The sequence below is a fragment of the Mustela nigripes genome, chromosome 1 (assembly GCF_022355385.1).
Source record: "Mustela nigripes isolate SB6536 chromosome 1, MUSNIG.SB6536, whole genome shotgun sequence".
NCBI lineage: Eukaryota > Metazoa > Chordata > Mammalia > Carnivora > Mustelidae > Mustela > Mustela nigripes.
In genome coordinates this window covers 151,063,714-151,091,096 of record NC_081557.1, presented here as the reverse complement: position 1 = coordinate 151,091,096, position 27,383 = coordinate 151,063,714, and the positions used below count along the sequence as shown (strand labels likewise).

Sequence of the window (27,383 nt, the reverse complement as noted above, 5' to 3'; positions counted from 1 at the left end):
CTCTGCCTACTTGTAATCTCTGTCAAATAAATAAATAAAATCTTAAAAAAAAATAAAAAGGAATGGAATCGTTATACTTTAAAAAATTATTTTCTTACCTTTCACTTTTTACCTTTTCTTCACCATATTCTTCACAGCCGTTCATTTTGACAGACTAAAATAAAGAGAAATAAAAGTCCCTTCAGCCCATTATTAAAAAAAAATCAATCTCAGAATGTTCAATTTTTCCCTGTTAATTATTTCCTATATTTACTGTTATGTCCATCCTCCTGTAACAAATACACGTATGATATTCAGTTAAAGTCAAACTGTGGCTAAGGCATCTTCAGTGACCCAAGAGTTTTTGCTGGTTCCACCTGTTCACCTTCACACTCATCTTGGCTTTTCATTTATTATGTAAGGGTATTAACAGCATAGATGTAAGAAAGCAAGATGAAAAGCTAAAGTATGATTACTTAGATATGCATATTTGGTATATACTTTTACATGACTTCATTTTTTTTTTAAAGAATTTATTTATTTGAGAGAGAAAGAATGAGTATTGGGGACAGGAAGAGGGAGAGAGAAAAGAAAGAGAAAGAGAGAGAGAGAGAGAGACTCAGACTCCCTGCTGAGCAGGGAGCCCAATGCGGGGCTCTATCTCAGGACTCTGAGATCATGACTTGGACTGAAGGCAGACACTTAACCAGCTGAGCTACCCATGCGGCCTACACTACTTCAGTGTTAAAATCTGAAAATGGGCTCTTCAGAAACGTCTTAGTAATTTTCAATGTATTAAATTATTTTTCCCTTTTATTATTAAAGTGAGGAGTCTCTCCATGGAGAACATTGATCAGCTTGTATTGTAATGGAGTATGTAGAGACTCAAATACTGCAGGAGCAGTTTGCTACAACTAGAAGAATATGCTAAATTTCATTATTACATGGTTAATAAATCTTACATTTCAATCTTTAAAAAAATTTTTTTAAAAAGATTTCATTTATTTATTTGACAGAGACAGACAAAGCGGGAGAGGGAACACAAGCAGGGGGAGTGGGAGAGGGAGAAGCAGGCTTCCTGCGAAACAGGGAGCCTGACCTGGGGCTTGACCCAGGACTCTGGGATCAGGACCTGAGCTGAAGTCAGACGCCTAACAACTAAGCCACCCAGGGGACCCCATTTCAATCTTTAGTAGGACAAATTACCTTAACAATTATTTTAACAAATGCCTATATGGTTGCTATTATTCCCTTGTTCTTTAAAACACCCTGTGAGGGGCGCCTGGGTGGCTCAGTGGGTAGAGCCTCTGCCTTTAGCTCAAGTCATGATCTCAGGGTCCTGGGTTCGAGCCCCGCATTGGGCTCTCTGCCTACTTGTGATCTCTCTCTCTCTGTCAAATAAATAAATAACATCTTTAAAAAGAAAGAAATAAAACATTCTGAATCCGATATAAACAATTATCAGGACATGTTTTTATTATAGTTTTAAAAAAATTACACTTACTTATTTACATGTGTACAACTTCCAAGTTGACTACTAGACCATACAAGCAAATTTAGGATGGAAACCCTGACATACCTTCTTACCTTGTTAGCCCAGCTTAATCAGAGTCAAACAAGTTCAGTAATAGCTAAATTAATAGTTTTGAAAGTTTACTTGATAATTTACACTATGTATATGACTGGCATTCATTCCTTCATTCATAAATAAGACTCAGACATGGTACTTAAGTATTTCATTAAAAAGTAGTCAAGTATAGAGTGACAAATTACAGTTGAGTGAAAATAACTGTGGATTATACTACACTCTTCATAATACAATGATTAGTAGCTTAAATTTTGGTCCATAGGGTTAAAACCCTAAAACTTTCGGGATTGTACATATAATCTTTTTATTCCACCACTGGGTATTTACTTAAGAAAATAAAAACATGAATTTGAAAAGAAGTACCCCTATGTTTATGGCAAGTTTTTTTTTTTTTAGTAATCTTTACACCCAAAATGGGGCTTGAACTCACAATCCCGAGATCAAGAGTCGCATGCTTTACCATCCGAGCCAGTCAGTGCCCCTACTGCAGCATTATTTACAATAGCTAAGATATGGAAACAACCCAAGTATCCACCAATAGAGGAATAAAAATGATGAGATTTTGGCATTTGTGACCACATGGATAGACCAACAGAGTATCATGTTAAGTGAAATAAGACAAGGACAAATGCCATATAATATCACTGAGATGTGGAATCTAAAAAATAAATGAACAAACAAATAACAGAAAGAGACTCATAAATACAGAGAAGAAACTGGTGGTTGCCCGAGTAGACAGGGGTGGGAGTATGGGCAAAACAGGTGAAGGAGATTAAGAGGTACAAACTTAAAATAAGTAAGTCATGAAGATGAAAAGTACAGCACTGGAAATGGAGTCAGTAATACTGTAATAACTTTGTATGGTTACAGGTGATAAATTATACTTAATGGGGTAAGCACTGAATAATGTATACAATTGTTAAATCACTATGTTGTATAACAACTAAAATGAATATAACATTGTATTTCAACTATATTTCAATAATAAAAGCTAAAATAAACAAACAAACAACCCACAAAGCTTCCAGCGTTGTAGAATACACTGTTAAGAACTGATGCAGTTGGGGCGCCTGGGTGGCTCAGTGGGTTAAAGCCTCTGCCTTTGGCTCAGGTCATGATCCCAGAGTTCTGGGATCGAGCCCTGCTATGGGCTCTCTGTTCAGGTAGCCCGCTTCCCTCTCTCTCTCTGCCTGCCTCTCTGCCTACTTGTGATCTCTGTCTGTCAAAAAAATAAACAAAATCTAAAAAAGAAAAAAAAAAAAAAAAAAAGAACTGATGCAGTTGAGGCACCTGGCTGGCTCAGTGGGTTAAAGCTTCTGCCTTCGGCTCAGGTCATGATCTTGGTCTTGGGATGGAGCCCCCCCCCATCAGGCCCTCTGCTCAGCAGGGAGCCTGCTTCTCTCTCTCTCTGTCTGCCTCTCTGCCTACTTGTGATCTCTCTGTCAAATAAATAAATAAATAAATCTTAAAAAAAAAAACAAAACTGATACAGTAAATAATCTGCATTTTTTTTACAGTGATCCCGAAGAGATGAACTTATGAAAAACTGAATATTTTCAGAAGTTGTAAGAAACTTAAAATTAGGGTGGCTCAGTGGGTTAAAGCCTTTGCCTTTGGCTCGGGTCATGATCTCAGAGTCCTGGGATTGAGCCCCTCATCAGACTCTCTGCTCAGCATGGAGCTTGCTCCCCCCGCCACCTCTCTCTGCCTGCCTCTCTGCCTGCTTGTGATCTCTCTCTCTCTGTCAAATAAATAAATAAAATCTTAAAAAAAAAAAAAAGAAAAGAAACCTAAAATTACTCCAATACAGGCACTATTCTAGAAATATAAGATGAAACAGAAAACTCTTCCAGAATATTGGCTTAGTCTTCCTTGCAGCTATGGAGGTTAGTCATATTTGTCTTTTTTGAATTTGTCTGCTTATGAATATAAATTCCACAGTGATTTTAACACATTTAGAGTTTGGTACAAATGAAACTTCATGTTTTTATCTCAATACTTTGTTTTTTCCTTTCTTGAATTTGTTTTTTTACTTTCTTTGTTTTGCTTACTCTTAGTTAAAATCTCTTCTGAAGCAGAAGTTTCATATATTCAAGTGTCAATTTATTAATTTTAAGGATGGACTGACCCAAAATGTTTGGTCTTAAACATCTTGAATTTTCAAGGTGCAAATTTGTGGGATCTAATCGTACTTTGGTGGTAGAGCAATTATATGATATGAATGTTAATTAAGTAATTAATTAACTAAAGCTTTACTTATTTGAGAGAGAGCATGAGTTCTCTCATGGTAGGGAGGAACAAAGGGAAAGGGAGAAGCAGACTCCTCACTGGGCAGGGAGCTCAAAATGCAGGGCCTTAATCTTAGGACCCTGAATTCATGACCCAAGCTGAAGGCAGACCTTAAATTGCATGAGCCACCCGGATGCCCCTGAACCTTAATTTTTAGATTTATACTGGATAGTTTTACATCCTGATTTCTTCCAAGTGAAATTTAATATCATTTTATCTCAGTACTATGTTTCCTCCTTTCTTGAATTTGTTTTTTTAATTTCTTACTTTTTTTTTTTACTTTTTTACACTCTGCTTCTCATTAAAAAAAAAGTTGAAAGATTTTTATGGGACAGTATTTAATTTATGGGTAAATCTAGGGAGAATTTAAACTTTAGGTAAAATGAATAGAAATATTTAATATTTCTTTTGCTTCTTTGCAGAGCTTTAAAGTCTTTGTAATATAGGTCTTACATATTTTAGGTTGAATTTATGCTTATAGTTTTTTTTGTTTTGTTTTGTTTTAAACTATTGTGAATGAAATTTTACTTAATCACACATTTTATAACTGGTTAAAGCAAAGACTTTGTTATGGTCTGAATTGTGATTCCCCCAGAATTCAGAGGTTGAAGCCCTACTCCCAATGTGACAATGTTTGGAGATAGGGTCTTTATGGCGGTAATTAAGGCTGAATGAGGTCATAAGGATGGGGCACCAATCCAACAGGACTATTGCCCTTGTAAGAAAAGGAAGAAATACCAGGAGTGCACACAGAGGCCATGTGAGGACATAATGAAAAGCTGACCATCTGCAAGCCAAAGAGAGAGGTCTCATCAGAAACCAACCCTGCTGGCACATTGATCTTGGACTTCCAGTCTCCAAAATTGTGAGAAATGAATTTCTGTACGTTAAGCCACCCAGTCGGTGGTATTTTGCGATGGCAGTCCAAGCACACGACCACAGGCTGCAAACTCAAATGTCTACGGGAACAAGACAGATAAATATAAACCTGTGAATGCCAGGGTCAGGGCAGGGGGTGAGCAGTGCTGGGAAATCGGAAATGGTGGAGGCGGGGGAGGCAGAAGGAAGGCCTCAGCAGAGAAAGCAAGCTTTCAATAGGGAGATACATAATTCTAACAAGATACAGCATCCTAGAGTGTTTATCTAGGTATTATCCTTACCTCCGTAAAATCTTCAGGTAACGGTGAACCGTCACAGTCTGTGTCTTCTGCTCTCTCTTCAGATAACTTCCCATTGGTTTTCAACGAACCTGGGAGAGAAATAAATGGGCCAAAAAGAATTAAAATGCTCCCCAGAGGCCTTTTTGTATTCCTTAGTATACCAACTTCTTCCCTCTGGTTCATTTACCTGGAACACAGGCGTCTCCTGCTGCGTTATTTTGGTTTAAAAGATTCTGGGCTTCCTCATCCACAACATCCAGCAGAGACTGAATGACTTCAGCTTCTTGAGGATCATCATAGATATCATCTTCTGGTACATTAGATTCTTGGAAAACAGGAATTCATAAGAGATTTTATTATAAAAATACTGACATGAGAAATAGACACTGTGTCAAATCAAGGATAGTACGTCTTTTGGATTTTAAGCCTCGCCTTTGAAAAGCAGCCAGGAAAGGAAAAGCAGTTTACACTCGTGGAATCTAGTCATTTCTAGTCCCAGCACGACGCTGGCTGCCATGACGAAAGACCACACAAATACAACTTAAAAAGAATAAATCAAAATCTATGTCTGTGAAGCAATAACCTAATGCTTATTTTCCTAAATTAATACCAAATTATTAATTTATGAAAGAAACTCAGCTAAAGAAGTTATGTTACAAAGGATATACAAGAGTGCCTGGATGGGTCAGATGGTTAAGGATCCAACTCTTGGTTGTTGGCTCAGGTCAAGATATCGGGGTCATGAGATGGAGCCCCAACGTCCCATACTGTGTTGGGGGTGGAGCCTGCTTAAGATTCTCTCACTCCCTCTCTCTCTGCCCATCCCCTCCCACTGCCATGTGTGCTCTTGCGCACATGCTCTCTCTTAAAAAAAAAAAGAAATAAAATTTACAAAGATTAAGGATATAAGAGAGCAGCCCAAACATACTCAAGAAACATTTTCTAAATTATTAGGTGAATTGCTGTTTCAAGGAATATAAGTAACACTATCAAACAAAAACAGCTGTCTTTTCTAACATTTAAAAATATTTTTAAGGGGCGCCTGGGTGGCTCAGTGGTTTAGGCCTCTGCCTTCGGCTCAGGTCATGATCTCAGGGTCCTGGGATAGAGCCCCACATCAGGCTCTCTGCTCAGTGGGGAGCCTGCTTTCCCATCTCTCTCTGTTTGCCTTCTGCCTACTTGTGATCTCTGTCTATCAAATAAATAAATAAATAAAAATCTTGAAAAAAAATTTTTTTTAATATTATAGATGAGAATGAGTACAGGACCTTTGTATAGTAATGCCACTAACAATAATTTTACATTGTTCTTTTATTTCTTTGAACAACAGTCCTTCCTTTTTACACTACAGAAGCATGTATTCCCAATAGCTAATATTTCTTTATTACCTGAATTATTAGGGCATTTAGAGTAACTGGATGATTGATGTGGAAAACTACCTTTGGAGAGAATCAAGTTTGCGGATCCCTTCATTTGGTAAGTAGAGCATTTTCCTTCAGGGTACAAAACTTCAGTTATTTCTTCCCCATTAACCTAAGGTATGAAACCAGAGCAAATCATTAGTTTATATTTTACTAATTTCCAGGATTAGGGAGGGACTGTAGATTACCACCATGTCCTTCTCTCCCTCTTTCTTAGTATAAAATCCATTTTTTATCTACCCATCATAGGTCAGTGTTTCTAGGAAACATTGGTACAATGGAATGTACAAAGAGGATGGGACTATCCATCACCGAAAATCTCCGGAAACAGATTACACATTACATGAAATCATTATTTTTATGCCAAGAATTCTCACAATGTTTACTATTCCAAATTTTGAGTTGCCAAAGAAAACTTTACTACGTAGTATTTCCTAAATCTGTTTGACTGCAGAAATCTTTTTTTTAAGACATATTTTATGGGACTTATCTTTCATATAACTTTTTAGTAAAGTTTTATAGGATCACTAAACTTAGAAGTTGAGAGAAAGGGAAAAAAACTGTCTTTTAGGGGCGCCTGGGTGGCTCAGTGGGTTGGGTCTCTGCCTTTGGCTTGGGTCATGATCTCAGGGTCCTGGGATCAAGCCCCGCATCGGGCTCTCTGCTCAGTGGGGAGCCTGCTTCCCCCGAACTCTCTGCCTGCCTCTCTGTCCACTTGTGATCTCTCTTTCTGTCAAATAAATAAATAAAATCTTAACAAAAATCATCTTTTAAGTATTAGTGAAGCTGTGACTTGGACAGACTCTAGGTTAGCATTCTGGTCAACTGCTGGGTATAAAGACTTTCAAAGCTAGTCTAAATCTCATCTCAATTTAAGAAAAGTAACAATGGGTGCATAACTATATTTATTGAATAGAACATAACTTTCTAATTCCATGGTAAATTGTGAACACTTCATGGTACATGGCCTATTGAAAGAAAACTGATTTGAGCAAAAATGCATCATTAATGGCTAGAATAAATTAAAATAGATATACATAAATAAAAGATGGTTTGCTCTGAAAATCTTGCTCTTTTCATCAAGACAAAAGTAGAAATGGTAGATGCAACAGGATTGTTTCTTTATAACTACTGTTTATATAATGTCAAGTTTTACTGGATTGTGAAACTTTAATCGTTATGAGAAATTCATAGTACAGATATTAGCATCAAGGACAGAACATTGTTTGAACAACTTCCTGGAATATTTGAACGCCAACAAAAAATGTTTGCAACCATGAATAACAAAGGTCCTAGTTTTTAAGGGTTTTATATAATTTAAACAGAAATTCTCCCCATCCCTTTCAACAACATGCTGATAATTAAAAAGAAAATGAACATCATACAGCATGACTAACACTAGAAATGCACGAAAATTCAGGTGGTCCAGCTGTGTGTAATTGCAGACCTTTTGAACAGAGAATAGTGGGTGTTGCTCTATCTCAATTATTTTTGTGTCCCAATCATTTCTGCCTAATAATTCTTCTACTACAATATCTTTTCAGGATTTGCTAGACCAGTGAGCTGAAAGACATAGAATTTTTTTTTAAATTTTTTATTTTTTATAAACATATATTTTTATCCCCAGGGGTACAGGTCTGTGAATCGCCAGGTTCATAGCACTCACCAAAGCACATACCCTCCCCAATGTCCATAACCCCACCCTCCTTCTCCCAACCCCCCTCCCCCCAGCAACCCTCAGTTTGTTTTGTGAGATTAAGAGTCACTTATGGTTTGTCTCCCTCCCAATCCCATCTTGTTTCATTGATTCTTCTCAAAGACATAGAATTTTGACCTTCTATACTATACTAAATCCAGCTCTTACCCAGAAGTCTTGTTGAGATGATAGGATTTTCAGATTCCTAGGGGACCAATGCCTCAGCTCTGGATCTTACAGGGAAAGACTTTCAGATAGTGGGGTTCAGAACAGACTGTATGGGATGTGTGTGGGATTAAACAATTCCACAAAATGAAGACCCAGCTGGGATCATTTTAGAATGTACATTACATGCCAGAAGAAAATCTTAAAAAGAAATGCTAACCAAACAAATGGGTATATGTAAGGCCTTAAAGAAAAAGCTCGAAGTGGAATTTAGTTACGTATTAAAGCAGTTTTGTTAAACCACCTCCAGATTTTTCTGCACTAATCTTAAATAATTAAGTTCTTACATTTGATTATGCAGTAAAGCATTTCCCATGTCTTTTAAAAAGCAAATAAGCCTATATCTTCTGTCAGTGCCATCTGTACTAGCAGTATAGAACTGTCATTTGAGAGTCACTGCTGGTCAACATTAACCCAAAGGACCAGTTCTGCTCTTAATTATGTTCTTCTCTCCTGGGGAGTAAGACACAACCAAAAGAATTGTGCACATTAATAAAAAAAAAATCCCAGCGCTAAAGCTATCCGTACAAGTAATTAGCTTATACAAGACCTAAACATGTGCCAAATATTGGAGGGTTACTTGTGTGGGGGCTTTTCACTGTGTGCTTTCTTTAGCAAGGCCATGAACTCACTAAAATAGATTCCAACTTTCACAACATGTATCTAAAAAAGACAAATATTCAAATGTGAAATCAGTTTGGTTCGAGACAAACAAGTTTGTTACATAGCTAAGGAAGTATGACACAGAGAAGGCAGCCTTTTCCTTACCTTGGAGAATGAATTACTAGGAGTGAGGACAGGTTTGCAGCAAGACTCCACAGGGTGATGACCTGGAAGGGACAACGCAGAAAGTCAGGGAAGAGCCAGCTGGAACCACAAGTGGGACATCAAAGAAGTGAAAGAAAACCCACATTTCTGTGCATATTCTTATTTTTTTAAAAAAGATTTTATTTATTTATTTGACACAGAGAGAGGTTACAGTAAGCAGAGAGGCAGGCAGAGAGAGAGGAGGAAGCAGGCTCCCCACTGAGCAGAGAGCCCAATGCGAGACTCTATCCCAGGACCCTGAGATCATGACCTGAGCCGAAGGCAGAGGCTTAACTCACTGAGCCACCCAGGTGCCCTTCTGTGCATATTCTTATTTTTATTAGTGTATCAGAAGAGGTCATAATACAAAGTGATTTAAAACCAACTACAAGGTATCAAAAATTACAAAAGGGTTTATCCCAAGGAAAAAGCTAATTTCTTGAAAGAAAATACTATAGTTTGCACGATAGCTCAGTTTGGGCTGAATAGTTTTAGTTTGAGACACTGAATGTAAATTATCCCGACTGAATGGGAGACATAACACATTGTTATGTGACATATGCTCACTTTACTACTTAAGGGAAGGTAGCAAGCCATGTATATCATTTCATAAAGGCAATCAATTTAACACAGTAAAGTAAGTTATAGATACAACTAACTAGAACTTTTAACGTATGTCTAAGCCAAATGTTAATTTTAACTCTTAGCCATTAGCACGAAGATTCAATACATATACTAAAATGAAATGATTTTTCTTACAGTTAAAAAGTCATATTTAAAAATCATTTGCTTCATTAAATTATATTTTTAAGAGATTTTCTGAAAGATATAGTAGAGTTTGGAAAAGTTAAAAAGGAAAAAAAATAGAAAAGAAAAAAATACAAATAACTTTATTCAAGGACTTCTATTTGAGAATGACCTGAAAGTAATTCTACCTAGAGGGGCATGTGGGTGGCTCAGTGGGTTAAGTGGCAGACTGGTGATTTTGGCTCAGCTCATGATCTCATGGGTGGTGAGGTCAAGCTCAGTGTGGGGCTCTGCGCTCAGTGGGGACTCAGCTTGAGAATCTCTCCCTCTGTCCCTGCCCCGACTTGTATGTGCACTCAGTCAAATGAATAAATGAATCTTAAAAAAAAAAAAAAAAAAAAGAAAGAAAAAATTCACCTAGAAAGATGAAGGTTGACATGAAACTTGTAGGGATAAATTTCTATAATCATGTGGATGATGTTATGAAGAGCTCAGAATGCATTTTAATATCATTTCCAGGAGATACAATACATTATTAAACTTCCAGGAAAAATACTGAAAGAATGCATCAATAATAGACTACTGGTTCAAAAAATCACCCCGGAATAGTACAAAACACAACAGTTTATTATTTGCAATCTCTCCCTCCTGTTCCCCTAACTGCCCCTCACCTTCTTTGTCTCCAAGCAACTACTAATCTGCTTTGTCATTATAATTTGTATTTTCTATAATTTTGAATAAATGGAATAATATAGTATCAACTCTTTTCTGTCTGGTTTCTTTCATTCCAGGGTCTTATTTTGAGGTTATTTTGATTGTGTTTCTATATGTCTCAACAGGCCATTTTTATTACTAGGTAGTATACTAGTATACATAGTATACTGTTGTTTGGATATATTGGTTCATTCATTCATTCAATAGTTTTTGGACATTTGAGTGGTTTGTGATTTTGATTTTTACCAAGGAAGCTGCTAAAACATTCATGGACAGTTTTCTGGGTCTGGATATATGCTTTCTTTTCTCTTGAGTAAACAAAGAGAGGAGTGGAATGGCTGGGTCATATGGGAGGCCCATGTTTAAATTTTTAAGAAATTGTCTGTTTTATAAAATGGCTATACCATTTTATATTCTCATCACTACAAGAGGGTACCTATTATTGATAACTATATGATTTTCAGAACTCATAAAGAAATCAGTTTTGTGGAAGTCAAATCAGAGAATTCTGGGTAAATTCTACAAGGAGGGGGGTGGCAGGGCACAGCTCTCTTTAGTTACAGATGACCCAGAGCTTGCTAGGAAATGCTCTCCTGACTTTTCTATGATGTAGTACGACTCTAATGTGAACTGGAACTAATAGAGAGTAGTAAGGATCCCTAAGGCATTCAAGATAACAGACCAGGAGGCGAAGAGTTGTACTTTAGTATTTAGCAGATAAATCAGAACTGCAGTAGTGAGATCCTTTTGGTATTTAGATACTACTGCCTGATAACCTAAAAGTTTACTTCTGCATGAAGTACTGAATTCACATTTCAAATACATTAATTTCACATTCCCCTGTGTCTATCATTCTTATTATTATATTAACACTAGCATTTAAAAGCTACACTTACTGAGCCCAATTATGTAAAAGAGAGCAAGGAATCAGACACCCCAGGTTTAAATTCTGGCTTTACTTATTATTACTTATTATTTACTTATTATTACTATTTACTTATTATTTTATTTATTAACTCTGTGAGCTTGGGCGAGTTGTCAGACTTCTCTGTCCCAGTTTCCCCTTTTATTAATGGAGGACTATAGTAACACTATTCTCACAGAGTTGTTGTGAGGACTAAAGCAATTAAAAGAATGCTTAGTCCAGGGTAAGCATTAAATTTATGTTAGTGACTGCCACAATTACTAACACTACAATTTCTATTATTATGCTAAAATGTAAGGCAGATACTTTGTATATTTGTTGCCTTATTCACAGTGTCCACACCAACACCTGGCACAATGAAGAGATTCAATAATTGTCTGAATAAATTATTATGTGACAATTATTATGATAAGCATTTCACATATTATTATTCTATTTATCCTTCATTATAAACTTATAAGATAGCTACTATTAATATTCTTATTTTACTGATAGGAAATAGAGGCTTAGATAGGGATCAAGTAACTCATGAAGGTCACATAGAACTTATATATTCAGGTCTATTTTGGCCCTAAATCCCATGGTCCAAGCTGCTCTACTATTTCAATGTTTTAATTTAAATGTAATTTTTTGCACTTAGAGAGATCCTGAAAAAACTCTACTCTGGAAGGGCAATAAAAACATTGTAGTGATAGTCTTCAAACTTGCTTTTGGGAAAAAAAAATTTATCTTTGCATAACTACTTGTGTCATAAAACAAATGTATCCTTACCATTGGCTTTTGTTGACTGAGTTGAAAAGGCAGACCTCTTAGAACTTGGGACTACTGGATGACCATCTCTGTGTTATTAAAAAAAAAAAGAAAGAAAGAAAAGGCAATTCCAGATTAATATATTTATTTAAATACTCTTTGAACCATCTGATAACTATTGAGCTTCAGGAATTTTATTTATTTATTTATTTATTTATTATTATTATTATTATTATTTTTTAAAATTTTATTTATTTATTTGACAGATCACAAGTAGGCAGAGAGGCAGGCAGAGAGAGGAGGAAGCAGGCTCTCCGTGGAGCAGAGAGTCCAATGTGGGGCTTGATCCCAGGACCCTGGGATCATGAACTGAGCTGAAAACAGAGGCCCAACCCACTGAGCCATCCAAGCACCCCCAGGAATTTTATTTTAGATGGGCTTCAGAGGGAGGACTGGGCACCCTTGAAACTGCAGACAAATCTCTATCAATTTATATTTACGTATTCTCTGGAGAGAGATATTCTTTTAGCAATAATCGCGCCTCGGATAAACCTCATTGGCTACGATACTGCCACTAGGCAAAGCTGGAGAGAGATATTCTTGACTGAAAAAAGATTAAGAATCACTTCTTTACATGATCTTTTTCTAGGTCTCAGTTTAACACATTACCACATTTCCCCTCTCGTTAAAACATTTGTAATATTCTGATCTAATTATAGTTCACTATACTCAGGCGATAGTTCAAAGATAACTTAGGAATTATAGTAGTGATCATTACGTTTCATATATCTGAGGCCCTTGATACGTGTTTTTTAAAAAATTATTTAAAGTGAAACCTAGACAAAATATATATGTTCAAAGGATCGTAAGAAGGATAGTACCACCCAATGTGAAAATCTGTCAAAAAGACAGCACCTTGGAAACAGAGGACTAGTATGCTATCTTCTCATTGCTAGTACTTGAGAGAAAAGAGAGTCTGACTAAAGTATACAGTGCTGGGAGAAGCAATTTGGGTTCTGTATGTTCTTCCTTGGTACCCTAGGAGTGCAAGGCCCTGACTGCTTTTTATCTGGGCCAACTCTCAAGGCTGTGTTTGTAGTGAGAAAGCTTGAGGTAGGAGGCAGCCTCTCTCTCCAAATAAAAAGCAGGTTTTCTTACAGGGTGACATAAAGGGGCAGGTTCTCTCTTCTCCTCGTGGTATTCAATGATACGACCCACTACATGTTCAGGAATCCACTGGGCCCACATGTGCCATATTTGGGAGACTTAGAAGGTGTGTGGAATTGACACTGATACCACGCCCATGCTGCTCATGGTGGTTACTCAAAAAATATTTTGTCTTGGGGCACCTGGGTGGCTCAGTGGGTTAAAGCCTCTGCCTTCAGCTTAGGTCATGATCCCAGGGTCCTGGGATCGAGCCCCACATCGGGCTCTCTGCTCAGCAGGGAGCCTACTTCCCTTCCTCTCTCTCTGCCTGCCTCTCGGCCTACTTGTGATCTCTGTCTGTCAAATAAATTAAAAAAAAAAAAAATTTTGTCTCTGATCCCAGGAGTTTCATACCTTCTACCAGCACCCAAGAAACAGTAACTGGGTGGTTTATTAGCTTGCAAGTCAGGTAAGACGACAGACCCTGTACCGTTCGTGACACACAGACAAATCTCTATCCCTCCATTATAGCTACCCCTTGGACTCTCAAGAGGACAGATATGTATACAGTAGTGGAGAAAGCTGGACGAAGAAAGAAGGGGAAAGTAATTGTGGCTAGCACCACTGTAACTGTAGTGACTACAGTGAAGATAAAAGCAGAAAGGCAAAAGAAAGTGATTTTAGGGCTGGGGTAAAGGGTACTCAATGGATTTTGAAGCCAAAAAATTCGGCTAGATCTATGGTTAGAGGAGATGCTAATTTTCACAAAAATATTTTCCAGGTTGTTTGAACACTTTCCTCCTCCACTAATTAGCATTTAGCTACATCTATGAAAATAAATGCAAGCCAATCAAATTTTTAGAAATATAGGAGGGAATGAGATAAGGGATTACATTTAAAGAATTAAAGTACACAGTCTAATTTAAAGTTTGAGAAGGGACAAATGTTTATGATCACATGATTTAATTATTGAAAGTTCTTGTATATTGAAAGACATACTATGTAAAACTCACCATGTATCACAGATAAAAATGTAACATAAATCTGTAATCCAGAAAGCCTGGTTGTATATACATTGTGGTAGGCAGAATAACAGTCCCACAAAGATGTCTACATTCTAAACCTCCAAACCTGTGAATATGTTACCTTACATAACGGTAGAAGGGATATTGCAGATGTACATTAAGGATCAAAGGTGGGGAGATTATCTTGTACGATTTGGGTGGGCCCAGTGTGATCATAGAGGTCCTTATAAGTGAAATAAGAAGGAAAGGCAGAGTCAGAGAAAGAGATGTGACAACAGAAGGAGAGTGCTGTGACTGTTTGCTTTGAAGATGGAAGAAAGCCATGATCCAAGGGATACAGGGAATCTCTTGAAGGTAGAAAAGGCAAGAAAATGGATTTTCTTCTAGAGACTACAGAGGGAATGCGGCCCTGATAGCAACTTGATTTTTGCCCAGTGAAACCCACTTTGTATTTCTGCTTCTAGAACTATTAAGATAATAAACTTCTATTATTTAAGCCACTATATTTGTAGGAGTTTGAAATGAATACATACATTTTTTTTCTAATTTATTTCTATTATTAAGTGAAAGGAAAGTGCCTATTAGCACTTTTTATAATGTGAAATTGTTATAAGGTGTAGTGAAAGTGATAATTCTATGCCCCAATGGTTGTAGACATGAGGTTTGGGTAGGACTGACTTTGCCGCAGCTCCAGGAATGGGCCAGGACTGGTCTAGGCCAATCAATCTCTTTGCCTCAGTTCAGGGACCAGCATTTAGGTCTATGGCAATCAGCAGACAGTCCTTGCTTTATCATAGTTACTGGGGAGACTTGTCAGAAGATTGTTCTGGATAGTGCAGTATATAGGTATGAGACATGAAACTGACACAGACATTTAACAATCATGAAGGAAACACAGAAAAGGAAGAATAACTTAAAACAGCAAAAAATGGAACTGGAGCCCGGATCAAATTTTACCTAACGACCAGCTCATCTTTGGACTTTTAAAAAAATCATATAAAACCTTTACTGTTTAAACCAAGTTAAGTTGTATTTTTCCTGTTTACTTAAAACTGAAAACATCCTGATGACAATGGTAACCACCCTCTTAGCAACTGCAAACACGTAACCAAACACTAATCCACTTAACGTGCTCTTGGAATCTCCTATCGGCAAATCTATTCTGGGGGTGCCTGGATGGTTCAGTTGGAAGGGCATGTGACTCTTGATCTTGGGGTTGTGAGTTCGAGCCCCAAGTCAGGTGTAGAGATTACTTAAATAAATAAAAAATGTTAAAAAAAAAAAAAGTCTGTTCTAACTTTATTAATTCTTGCCAGTTTAGCTGTGAGTTACTAATTTAGGAGTAGCTTTTTAAAATAGCCTAAGTGTAATTAACAGCCTGGCACTTGTGCAAACACACAAAACCCACAAGTAATTGCAGAGTACCTTGTTGCTTTTAGCACCACTGAAGGAAGTGAGATGTCTAACGCTCTATTAGCTTCTTCCAAGGTCATTCCTTGTGTGCTGACTCCATTCACATAGTGGATGATGTCCAACAGCTGGAGGTTACCCTCAATGGCTGCAACTGACCTCGGGTTAATATCACTAATATATATCACTTGATGAAGGCTGTCATGACCTCCAGATAGGGAAAAACCTTCAGGGAATAGAAAATATTGGTTTCCTTAGTCTTAAGAGTACTATTTTAACCTAGCCAAGAAAATCACCCCACACAAAGCTTGAATGTGCATTACCCAACTCCTCCTTGTTGCATGTTAATGTGATGTCAGGGAGCAAATGAGGCAGCACTGGCATCCTGGGTAATTCCAGAACTCGTCCTAGAACTAATCTGACTGTCTTGGGTGCTGCTCGGAGCAGATTCACTGCATCTGTGTGAGTCATGTTTGTAACATCCGTATCATTAACCTACAAAAATGAGAAATAGGCAAAACAGGATTAGAAGTTGCTATGGAAATATAGTAATCGCCCTACCTATATTAGTCAGTAAGAGAGTGGTCTCCAATTTATGGCGAATTCCCTTTATTGTGGAAATCATAAATACAATGATCAAATAATTACACGCAAAGTAATAATGTAAAATACAAATGCATCATTATTTTGCAAATATAGGAAATTTATCCTCATAGTAGTTTAAGAAACTTTCTGTCCCTGATACCCAAGATAGCTTATTTAATGCTTTAACTGAGATTAGAGGGACTTCCTAATTAAAAAGGAACTGTAAACATTCCTTCCTAATTAAAAAGGAACTGTAAGTATTCTTACATTCAACTGTAAGAAACTGTTAACTATATAAGGCTTTATCATTAAGAAGTGGAGATGGGAAGTATAAACCAAACAATAAATGGAGTGTTACATGAACTCAACCCTCTTATTCTTCCTTCTCCAGCCTTGGCTTAGTTTTTGGCTATATCTGTACAAATCCATTCTGGTAACGTCTCACCTTTATAAGCCGGTCCCCAGGTCTGAGCCTTCCGTCACTTTTGGCTGGATCTTGAATGACATCATGAACATAACAACCAATACTCTGATTGCCTTTGGTTACTGTAAAACCCAGGCTTCCTTTTTCTGATTTAATTAGGGTAATGAGGAGTTCTACTTCCTAAGGAAAGAAAACAGTGACTCTTCAGGTTGTCTATTTTTGCCCATCAACACAGAGTTTAAAGTAAACTTTAAAAGGTTACTGAGCTTAACCCAGTCAAGAAGCTAAGTCTATCTGATTCTAGATAGAATGTATCCCCATTTAAAGTTGGGTTTAGGTACAGTACTATGTATTTGTCTAAAGACAGTGGAGACAAAACCTCCTCATGCTTCAATTTTTGTATTTTCAGGATAACAAGGACTCATATTCATTAGTGGTTATACTTTGATGATCAAAGAACACATTTTCCGTGGAAGGTTCAGAAAAATTCTTCATATATTTCTAAACAGTCAAGATAGATACCAAGTGTCATAAAAGAAAAGGTTTTCTTGTAAAAACATGAAGCCTTTGGGTGACTAAATATTACAGCTTCATTTAATTGCATAAATAATTAAAAAAAATTTAAAATAAATTTTTTAAAATAAAAAATAATTTAAAAAAATCTCTAAAAAAAGATTTTGAATAAGATATGAAGGTTGCTTATAGCTTTTCTTTTCTTCTTTTTTTTTTTTTTAAAGATTTTATTTATTTATTTGACAGACGGAGATCACAAGCAGGCAGAGAAGCAGGCAGAGAGAGAGGAGGAAGCAGGCTCCCTGCTAAGCAGAGAGCCTGATGTGGGGCTCGATCCCACATCAATCGTGACCAGAGCCGAAGGCAGAGGCTTTAACCCACTGAGCCACCCAGGCGCCCCCACTTATAGCTTTTCTAAAGGAAATCATTCAAAGATTTTCTTCTCTCTGAGAAAAGATTATTTTCTACTGCTGAAGATGAAACTGAAGATATAGATGTCACACATGCATACACACACACACGCAAACCAAGTATCTGGAGAGATTAATTCCAAAATATTTAGGTGGTGAGATTATCAGTGATTTTAATCATTTTTTCTTTGTTTTTAAATTTTCCTATAACAAATATTTATTACTTGGATAATAAAAACAATATTGAAAAAGGCTGATTTCAATCAATGTAAAGGATATTATTCTTGGAAATTTGGCTTCCAAACTGAATGTAAGGGTTAGAAGTCCTAGGGCTATTAGTGCAATGTAAAGGATTCCATTTGGGCACACACAAAAGTGTGGATAAGAAAAAAATTACATTCAAAGTTGATTAAAAATTAAATAGGCAACTCATCAGAATTTGGGAAATAGACACTATTTTAGGTGCTCTACATATATTTCATTTAATCCTTACTTGAGAAAATATAGAGTTTTCTTAATACAGAGGAAACAACTCACCAGCTCAAAGTCTTCAAAGTGGTTTTCCAAGTCATTTTTCAGAGATGTCAAGTTTTCTTGTCTAGCTGGTTCAGAAATGTGATATATATGATATTTATCCATTGAATTAGTGCAAGCAGATTCTGCTTGGGGTTGATAGCTTCGTCCAAGAGTCATGTCCGATGGTAGAGGGGAAGGCGGATTGCTACACAAAGAAGCAAGACTATTTTCAAATACATTTCAATCTAATATAGTAAGTTTGTGCCACACACAGAATATGCTTAACAAATATTCATGGCTGCATTTGGTTGTGATCCTGACTCTGGATTTTTGCCTGCCTCTGGACTATGAATTTATTTTATATTTGTTATATGCTAACATTACCAATTTTTATTCTCTGTCTGGGTATTATGAAGCTCTTTAAGCTGCATAAATTACTAAGACAGGTCAAGTAAATATACTTTTGATTCCTAGTTGTTAATTCAAGGCTGAAGCTAATGTTATCAGAAGCCCAATGTGTGTTTCAGCAGAGTAAGGAAAAAAAAAATAAGAAAAGAATGCAAGTCTCATTTCGGTAGTTATTTTTGATGATACAGTGGGGAAAAAACCCCCAAACACCTAAGAACTTCAACAAATATGGTTGCAATGGGATATATACACAAAGATGTAGCCAAACAATAAAATGTGTGAGTAACTGTTAGAGGTATAAATGTAGTCTTTCTTCTTGCCTTTGTTCTTTCAATCATCTTTCCCCACCTTCTGCAGTTTTATATCCGACCTTCTTAAACTCTATGTCTCTTCCCTCCCAACCACTTCTGTTTATATTTGTATTCCCTACTCTCCTGTCCATCACTATCTAAATAGGTCTCTTCTCTTTAAGTAATATGAATGATGATGAAATGCAAACAACTTTCCCGATTTTGAGATATATGCTCAAGAGATCAGCAAGTCTCAGGTTAAAAGGCTAAAGAGCTTATTGGTTTGCTAACTAACACCATCAGGCACAGTAACTAGATACCTAATACAGTCATCATCTGCCTGATCACTGTGAAGCTCATTCACACACAGACGTATTTCATCCTTAGAGAAATGCAGGTTGCTGCTCCCATTACTCACAATAACCAGTTGCTCTGAGTGTGACCCATAATATTGACAATACCTGTCCTCGCCTTCTGGTTTATTGGGTGTTTTCTGAGGGTAGTAAAACATGGTACAAATGGTATCTTCTTGACTTTTAGATGCTTCATGTTGACTTTGTGCCTGGGATACCATGTTGTTAAGAGTCTGATGCAAAGATGAACTCCAGCTCATATTCGGTATTTTGGCTGGAGCTTTCACCAAGTCCTCTTCTCCGCTCCCACTACTGTCACTATAACTGTCTCTTCTGGATGGGGATGTGCATGATTTCTTGCTTGTGTCGTATATCTCATTTTCATCTGAGCTGGTGCCCTGCTCCACACATGCTGGTTGAGAAGAATCTTTCGTGTTGTTTGGGAGCACTTGTGCTGGAGAGTGCAGTGGCGTCTGTGATGCACACAGTGAAAAAGAAAGAGTTTGATGCCTTATATTAACTTCAGAACACTTAATTGAGGGGCGCCTAGGTGGCTCAGTCAGTTAAGCATCTGACTTCGGCTCAGGTTGTGATCTGGGGATCTAGGAATGGAGATCTGAGTTGGGCTCCTGACCCAGAGGGGAGTCTGCTTTTGCCCCTCCCTCTGCCCATGCACGCTCTCTCTCACCCAAATAAATAAATAAAATCTTAAAAAGGAGATGTCTGGGTGGCTCAGTCAGTTTAGTGGCTGCCTTCAGCTCAGGTCATGATCCCAGGGTTCTGGGATCGGGTTCTGCATTGGGTGGCGGGGGTGGGTGGGTGGGGGTGCTCGCTCAGTAGGGAGCCTGCTTCTGTCTCTGCCTACTGTTCTCTCTGCTTGTGCCTGATCTCTTGCTCTTTCTCTCTGACAAATAAAATCTTTAAAAAACAAAATCTTAAAAAAAAGAACACTTATATGAAAAGAAACATGTTGAACAGCACTTTCTATTAAAATATTCACTTATATTTTGATAATAAAGGTAATTTATGCTCATAGGAGAGCAAAACCATATATAAATATCATATATAAAAATAACTGTTGGGCGCCTGCATGGCTCAGTGGGTTAAGCCTCTGCTTTTGGCTCAGGTCATGATCTCAGAGTCCAGAGATCGAAGCCCACATCGGGCTCTCTGCTTGGTGGGGAGCCTGCTTCCCCTTCTCTCTCTGTGCCTGCCTCTCTGCCTACTTGTGACCTCTCTCTCTGTGTCAAATAAATAAATAAAATCTTAAAAAAAAAAAACCCAACTCTTAATATTACATGACTTATACTATATTTTATAATTTGTATCCTTTTAAAAAAATTTTTTTTTTTAGGATTTTATTTTTAAGTACTCTCTCTATCTAACGTGGGGCTCAAACTCAGGACCCTGAGGTCAAGGGTTGCATGCTCCACTGACTGAAATAGCCAGGCACCCCTGTAAATTACTTTCAAATTTAGGTTTCTATCATGAGTGCTTTCTGAAGTCCTTACACATGCTTTGAAAAAAACTGCATAAAACTGTGTAATGATCCCACAGTGGCTATGTCTTACATTTATTTCAGAATTATTTCATACGGAATTGTTGCTAACTTTTTACTATTAACAGAAATCCAGAGATTCTTTGTATGTACATTTCCACCCCAGTTTCTCGTTATTTCCTTATAATTTTCCATTTTTAAAAAGATTTTATTTATTTATTTGAGAGAGAGAGAGAGAGAGAGACAGAGATAGCAACAGAGAGCACAAGCAGGAAGGAGAGGAAGAATCAGGCTTCCTGCTAGGCTTCCTGCTAGGCAGGAAGCCTGACATGGGGCTGGATCCCAGGACCCTGGGATCATGACATGAGCCCAAGGTAGCTGCTCAGCTGAGCCACCCAGATGCCCCTCCGTGCAATTGTCTCTTTAATAATCAGCACATAGGATGTTCTTAAAGGCCTTGTTAATATTTCCAGATTGCTTTCTGGAAGGGTTGTATCAATTTTAACACTCATTAAGAGAGTTCCACTCAGTTCTTATCTGGTGCCAAAATCAATGAAATTCTCATAAAATGCTGTTTAAAATACACCTTCAGAAATGATGCTTTCCTAGTAATGTCCTAATACTACCCACCTCTCTGATATAAAAGCCAAGATTTCTGGGGCTAGACATTCCTGCCTTTCATATCCAGGAGTCATGTTTATTATTAATGGAATACTCTTTTAAGTAGACAGGACAAAAATCTGTCTTTCTTCAGTTGTATTACTATTCATCTAAGTATGGTTTCCTACCTATCAGCATGTAATTTATAAATAACCATCAGAATAGATTTTGGATCCTTTAACTGTTTCCTTGACATAAGAAAGGGAAATAGACAAACATATTGCTTACTCTATAATTTCTGGAATTAAAAATAAAGGCATAAATTCTTTTTTTTTTTTTTAAGATTTTATTCACTTATTTGACAGAGAGAGACATAGAGAGGGAATACAAGAAGGGGGAGTGGGAGAGGGAGAAGCAGGCCTCCTGCTTAGCAGAGAACCCGATGCGGGGCTCAATCCCAGGACCCTGGGATCATGACCTGAGCCGAAGGCAGATGCTTAACTGACTGAGCCACCCAGGCGACCCTAAAGGCAGAAACGATTAAATAATTTTCATTTTTATCTAAACTAGCTCAGAATAAGAATTATGCTTTCCAGTTTGGTTCAATGAAGAAATGAACAAAAGGGTTTTTTTTTTTTTAAAGATTTTATTTATTTATTTGACAGACAGAGATCACAAGTAGGCAGAGAAGCAGGCAGAGAGAGAGACGGGGAAGCAGGCTCCCTTCTGAGCAGAGAGCCTGATGTGGGGCTTGATCCCAGGACCTTGAGATCATGACCTGCGCAGAAGGCAGAGGCTTTAACTCACTGAGCCACTCAGGCGCCCCGGACAAAAGGGTTTTGTAACCATTATTTTGTATCTTTTCCTAATTACGCTTAGAAAACAAACTCCTACAATTCTAGAATTCAAGAAGGGGAAAGGAGAGAAAGGAAAGTGAACTGAATTACTTTATATTACAAATGCAGAATGCACTCAGAGGCTTCATGACTCCTAGCTAAAGAATAAGGTAGGATGAAACCCAGGAGCCATCAATCAATGATGAAACCACTGTAGCTGAATTAATCACTCAACTGCTATTCTATAAAAATACAGACTTTTCACAGGTCTCACCAAAAGAGCAGGGTCAATTTCCGGTAGCACACCAGGTGAAGGTCTACAGAGCAGCAAGGATACTTCTGGGGATGTACCCCTGAGAGCAGATATGACTTCCTAGGGGTACCATGAATGAGAAACAAAGATACAGTTCAGCCAAAATTATGAAATCATTATGAAAGGCCAATCCATCTCATTATTAGAAGTGCTACATTTAACATCTGGAGGCTCACCTGCTGCGACAGTCCTTTCAAAGAGGCTCCATTCACTTTCAAGATAACATCTCCCACATCAATTTTTCCACTTTCTGCTGCTGGCTGTCCAGGAAAGAGCTTTTTAACCCTTACTAGGCTGGCATTCATTTGTTCAGGAATCAGACTGTCTTCTCGAGAAAAACTGAATCCTAGACCTGAGCTATTTTTAAACAATTTTACTTCAAACGTATTCTCTGGAGAGAGAAAAAAAAGATACAAAAAACTTAAATATTCTTAACATGCTATCTTGAGATGAACATATTAAAATACACACACACAAATATACTTTAAGACACATCTTAAAAAAGCCCATTTTCTCAGAAAATTTACAGCTTTATAGGCACTTACTGTGCTTTTATTCTATATTCAAATCCTACCTCACACTCTTTTTTGTTAAGAAAACTTAATAAACTAAGCTGAATGAACTAAGCTACTTGAACAGGAGAGGGTTTTGATATTAAGGTTCTGAAAATAAAATCGTTTCAATCCCATGTATTTTAAAAGACTGTAGAATAACATAAAAAAAGAGAGAAAAATCTGGGAAAGGAGAGGAATGAGGAAAATTTGGGTACATAATGGGAGAGAGATAGTAAGAAGAGCAAAACAAATGTTAGAGAAGGGTAGAGGAAAGTAAGTGGCTATTCTAATGTTTTAGTGAGGCATACTTTACTCTAGTAAGCTGCAAGAGCATTTTGAAGAAATTCTCATCAACAAAATAAGCTGAAAGAATAATAACCAGTAAAGAATGAAAAAACACATTTAAAGAAGGAGTGATGGAAAAAATAAAGAATACCAGGTAGTAAGATAAAGTGAGTATGCTAATTTTCTTTTCATAATGAGATAAAATAATACAGGTTGGGCTAATTTTTCTCCTTATATTTGTGACTAATTCAGAGGTACTAACATTTGGCAATCAAAGAAGGATTTAAAATAAAAGACAACAATGACTATATACCACCACCATCATTTATAAAGTAAAGGACATCTATGCCCCTAAAAATGAGATAAATGGAATCTCAGAATAAAGGATACTTTTGTATTATGAACACTTTTAGCCTTACGAAAGGCTACATCATTCTTAATTTTCTTATTTTCCTACCAAGCAGTGTTATGTCCAAGGGGCTTGCAAAATTTTTAAGAAAGACCACTATCTGGCAACTATGAGGCGAATTTCTGCCTAGGGTTAGCTTGACAGATTCATAAAATTAAAGCAAAATATAGAAAATGTTAAGAGTCAAGGTTTCATATGGATTTAAAGCCATTCTCGGCAATTATTTGTATTTATTTTTTCCTTTGAAAATTTCATTTGAATTTTACACTATTGAAAGCACTATTAGGTGGCCATAATTTGTCTTATGTATGACTTCATTAACCAAGGTCTTTCAAACTCTAAGAGGTGCACATAGGTGTCTTAAAAAAAATTGCTATAGTGCTCCATCAGATTATTTACAGTTGACAAGAGTAATTAGAGAAAACTCAGCCATGAATTATGATCCAATATATAAAAATTAAATTTTGAGTAAGTCAGTAAGAAGTTAAAGGTGAGATGACAGTCTCTCAAGGCCTGACCTTCAGTGACAAAGCTGTAGTCTTTGATATGAGTCATTTTCTTCGTTTTTTCTGGGGCTTGACCTTGGGCATCTGGATCTGGAAGGGTACACTGTGGGGACAGGGGGACACGTTCTTTGGATGCTGGAGACTGCCCCTTTTCTAATAACAGGTGAACCACCTGGACAAATGAAATAGCACTTCATTAACTAAGAAGAATTATAAGAAAGTAGATAATTTTTTTTTGGTATAGTTGTTGGTATAAAATCATGTACGGTAACTACTCAGTCCACCAAAATATAGGTAGAGGAAGAAAAAAAAAATGAAGAAACAAAGCAAGGGATTGAAAATTTCAAAATCAAGGTTTTTTTTTCTCTTTCCCTCTGCCCTTCTCTCGCTTTTTCTTAAAAAAAAAAAATTGTCTTCTAGAATGAACATAAACATGTTATAGAAAATTTGGGCACTAGAATAAAATTACCACTATAATATACAGACCATTAAAAATAATTTGGTAAACTTCAGAAAAAAAATTTAGCCTTTGGCTGAAAAATGACTAGAAATGAAGATCACTAGGTATTTGTAGATGTTTACAAAAATTTTAAAAATGCAATCCCCACCATTTCTCCTGTCATATCTGGTAATAATAGGGCTAGAAAAATCTCTGTCATAATACTTGCTTCCCAATTTGAAGGAAAAGAAAATACCAGAACATTTACAGGAATCAGGCTTGGTTTCTTGACTAACAAATTTGGAGACATAAGCGAGACAGATATTATTCACACATTATTATGTGATTCTAACATATCTTAAAAGGTTGGTATAATGAGCTATTATTACTTGTCCGGTATTTCTCAGCGTTTCCACAGCCTGCTTGTGGGTAGCTCCTTCCAGACTAACTCCATTGACAGCAAGGACCCGATCACCTATAAATTAAGAGGTAATTTTGAAAAAAGCAATATAAGATAAAGATTCTATATGCTTTTTAATATCTTGTGCTATTGTTTTATATTAATTTATTTGAGGAGAGACTGAGAAATTCTGGACAAACTCAAGTCACAGAGTCTCTTTAATACATATCTACTTTCCAAATTCTATGACTAATCTTAAATACAATTTTGAACAAGATATTATTGTATGTATTATAGAATCAATTTAAATCATGGAAAAAGATAAACTGACTACAAATGTAGAGAGATTGGAAGAAACTAACCTAGTTAGTTTTTATTAAAAATGTAGACGTCAGTGTTTTTACAAAGGCACTATTCCTTTCCCATTTTCTGGCAATTTGCTTCTTCAAAAGTACAAAACACAAAATAAAACACTGTCAAGATATTTTCTGATACTAGAGAATAGGCTGAAAAGAAGAGTTTTTAGAATGACATCAGGGAGTTTTTTAACACTTAAGTCTTAAAATAATTGCACATGTTTTTATTTTATATTATGAATATTTGAAGTCTCTATCAACTTTCTAATTTCTTATTTATTTGTTGAAGTGATAATCCTATGTATAATTCCTGTACACACACAGACACTCTACCTTTGTGAATTCTACCATCGGACTCAGCGGCTCCCTTGGGAATAACAGCTTTCACATAAATGCCACCATGTCTGACACTGGTATTCACACCTCCCTAAGTGGAAAAAGACAAATAAAATAACATTTTGTCATATGGATAATTTCACACTCCATCTTTCAAATCTGAGACCTAGAAAGCATTCAGTTCCTCAGCCAAAGCATCAGCACATCAGCACATGCAATTAATTCAAAACCCAAGAATATTTCTAGCCAGGTTTTCCAAATGTAAAGCAGTTACTCTTTAGAAAAACTCTTTACTCAGAAAACAACATGCTGGGTCTTGAGTATATGAATTGCTCTCCCTTTTTAAGTCTCTCTCATGCATTACGAGCAAGCAGAAAGCAAAATCCATCTATGCAAAATTAATATGAGAACATGACTGTCAGAAAAAAACAGCATATAGAGTAATTTACTTCAGATCATTTTTGGTAAACTGCAACTTGCAAATCTATAAGTCAAGGAACTTTTTTTTTTTAATTTTAAAAGGCTTTGATAGGTTAGTGTTGTTACACTGTAAATGAGACTTAATGAGTAGATTCTCATTTCTTGTGAATGCACAGGTTTTAGTTCCCTTCACAACAGGAAGATAATAAAATTCTAAAGAAGTCAAGGGCAAGAGGTAAAGAGTTACAATATTTTTAAAAGTGCTTGAAAATTAGGTTTTCTTTTTGACTTATATACGTTAATAGTGCTATTTCTACCATGTTTTGAAATGGCTTTTCCTAACTAACAATATCCTTTAAATGTCATAAAGATAAATAAATAAACAATTTAGAATTAATAGACTAGAATTCTAAAGTATTTTCATCAAGTAGCCTATGCTTATATTTAAAGACTATAAAAGTACATATGTTCCTTGGGAGCCTCTAATTTTAATATACTAGTCATGTTTACAATTAGGATATATTATGGGGAGAAAGGGCATGTAAATACACATTAGAATTTATGATGTAGGTTAAAGTGCGTTACCCGATGTTCATGTAGAAGTGTCAAATGTATGTAAAACATACTTATTAATTTTATATTTTCTTAGTCTTGTGTTCAGATTAAGCATTATGAAATCTATGTAGTTTAAGTAAGTAGGATTTGTCTAATTTCTTTTAAACCACAGGAAAAGTCACTAGCACACAGCTTTTTAAAAAAGTTTTAAGATAAAATTTCAATTTGTAATTTGGGAAATTATTTGACATGTTTCCCTTCAGAAGCAAAATAAATAAGTTGGCATACAATAGGTTGCTGGAAATGGAGAAGAGAAAACATTTGAAAACCTTGTCAAACAGTACCGTGACACTTATCCCCAAGCTGTTATCATTTTTAGCCAGTTCAACCTCAAAGATATCTCCAGGTTTAGGAGGTGATGAAGGAAAAGTTTTAAAATTCATTTTGTTGGATGTATTCATTGAGGAGGAAGATTCCTTAACAAAGAAAAACAAA

The 27,383-nt window shown here is 36.5% G+C and overlaps 1 protein-coding gene and 1 pseudogene across 6 annotated transcripts in view; both read right to left on the bottom strand.

The window, feature by feature from the left end:
• Positions 1 to 27,383, bottom strand: part of PTPN13 (protein tyrosine phosphatase non-receptor type 13) — a 204,549-nt gene that overhangs the window by 17,467 nt on the left and 159,699 nt on the right. For 3 of the 6 annotated variants that reach the window (XM_059375355.1, XM_059375390.1, XM_059375380.1), the window contains 17 exons: positions 27,218 to 27,364; positions 25,911 to 26,004; positions 25,211 to 25,296; positions 24,395 to 24,554; positions 22,805 to 23,019; positions 22,590 to 22,688; positions 19,490 to 19,854; positions 18,352 to 18,535; positions 16,913 to 17,071; positions 16,206 to 16,377; positions 15,898 to 16,108; positions 12,323 to 12,390; positions 9,127 to 9,188; positions 6,456 to 6,549; positions 5,204 to 5,341; positions 5,017 to 5,105; positions 99 to 154 (listed from right to left, as the gene is read on the bottom strand). In XM_059375355.1, coding sequence (XP_059231338.1) covers positions 99 to 154; positions 5,017 to 5,105; positions 5,204 to 5,341; positions 6,456 to 6,549; positions 9,127 to 9,188; positions 12,323 to 12,390; positions 15,898 to 16,108; positions 16,206 to 16,377; positions 16,913 to 17,071; positions 18,352 to 18,535; positions 19,490 to 19,854; positions 22,590 to 22,688; positions 22,805 to 23,019; positions 24,395 to 24,554; positions 25,211 to 25,296; positions 25,911 to 26,004; positions 27,218 to 27,364 — 2,399 coding nt within the window. The remainder of the gene's footprint in view (positions 1 to 98; positions 155 to 5,016; positions 5,106 to 5,203; positions 5,342 to 6,455; positions 6,550 to 9,126; positions 9,189 to 12,322; positions 12,391 to 15,897; positions 16,109 to 16,205; positions 16,378 to 16,912; positions 17,072 to 18,351; positions 18,536 to 19,489; positions 19,855 to 22,589; positions 22,689 to 22,804; positions 23,020 to 24,394; positions 24,555 to 25,210; positions 25,297 to 25,910; positions 26,005 to 27,217; positions 27,365 to 27,383) is intronic. The other 3 variants (XM_059375364.1, XM_059375400.1, XM_059375373.1) reach the window with 2 other exon arrangements.
• On the bottom strand, positions 12,769 to 12,887 carry LOC132009062 (U4 spliceosomal RNA; annotated as a pseudogene).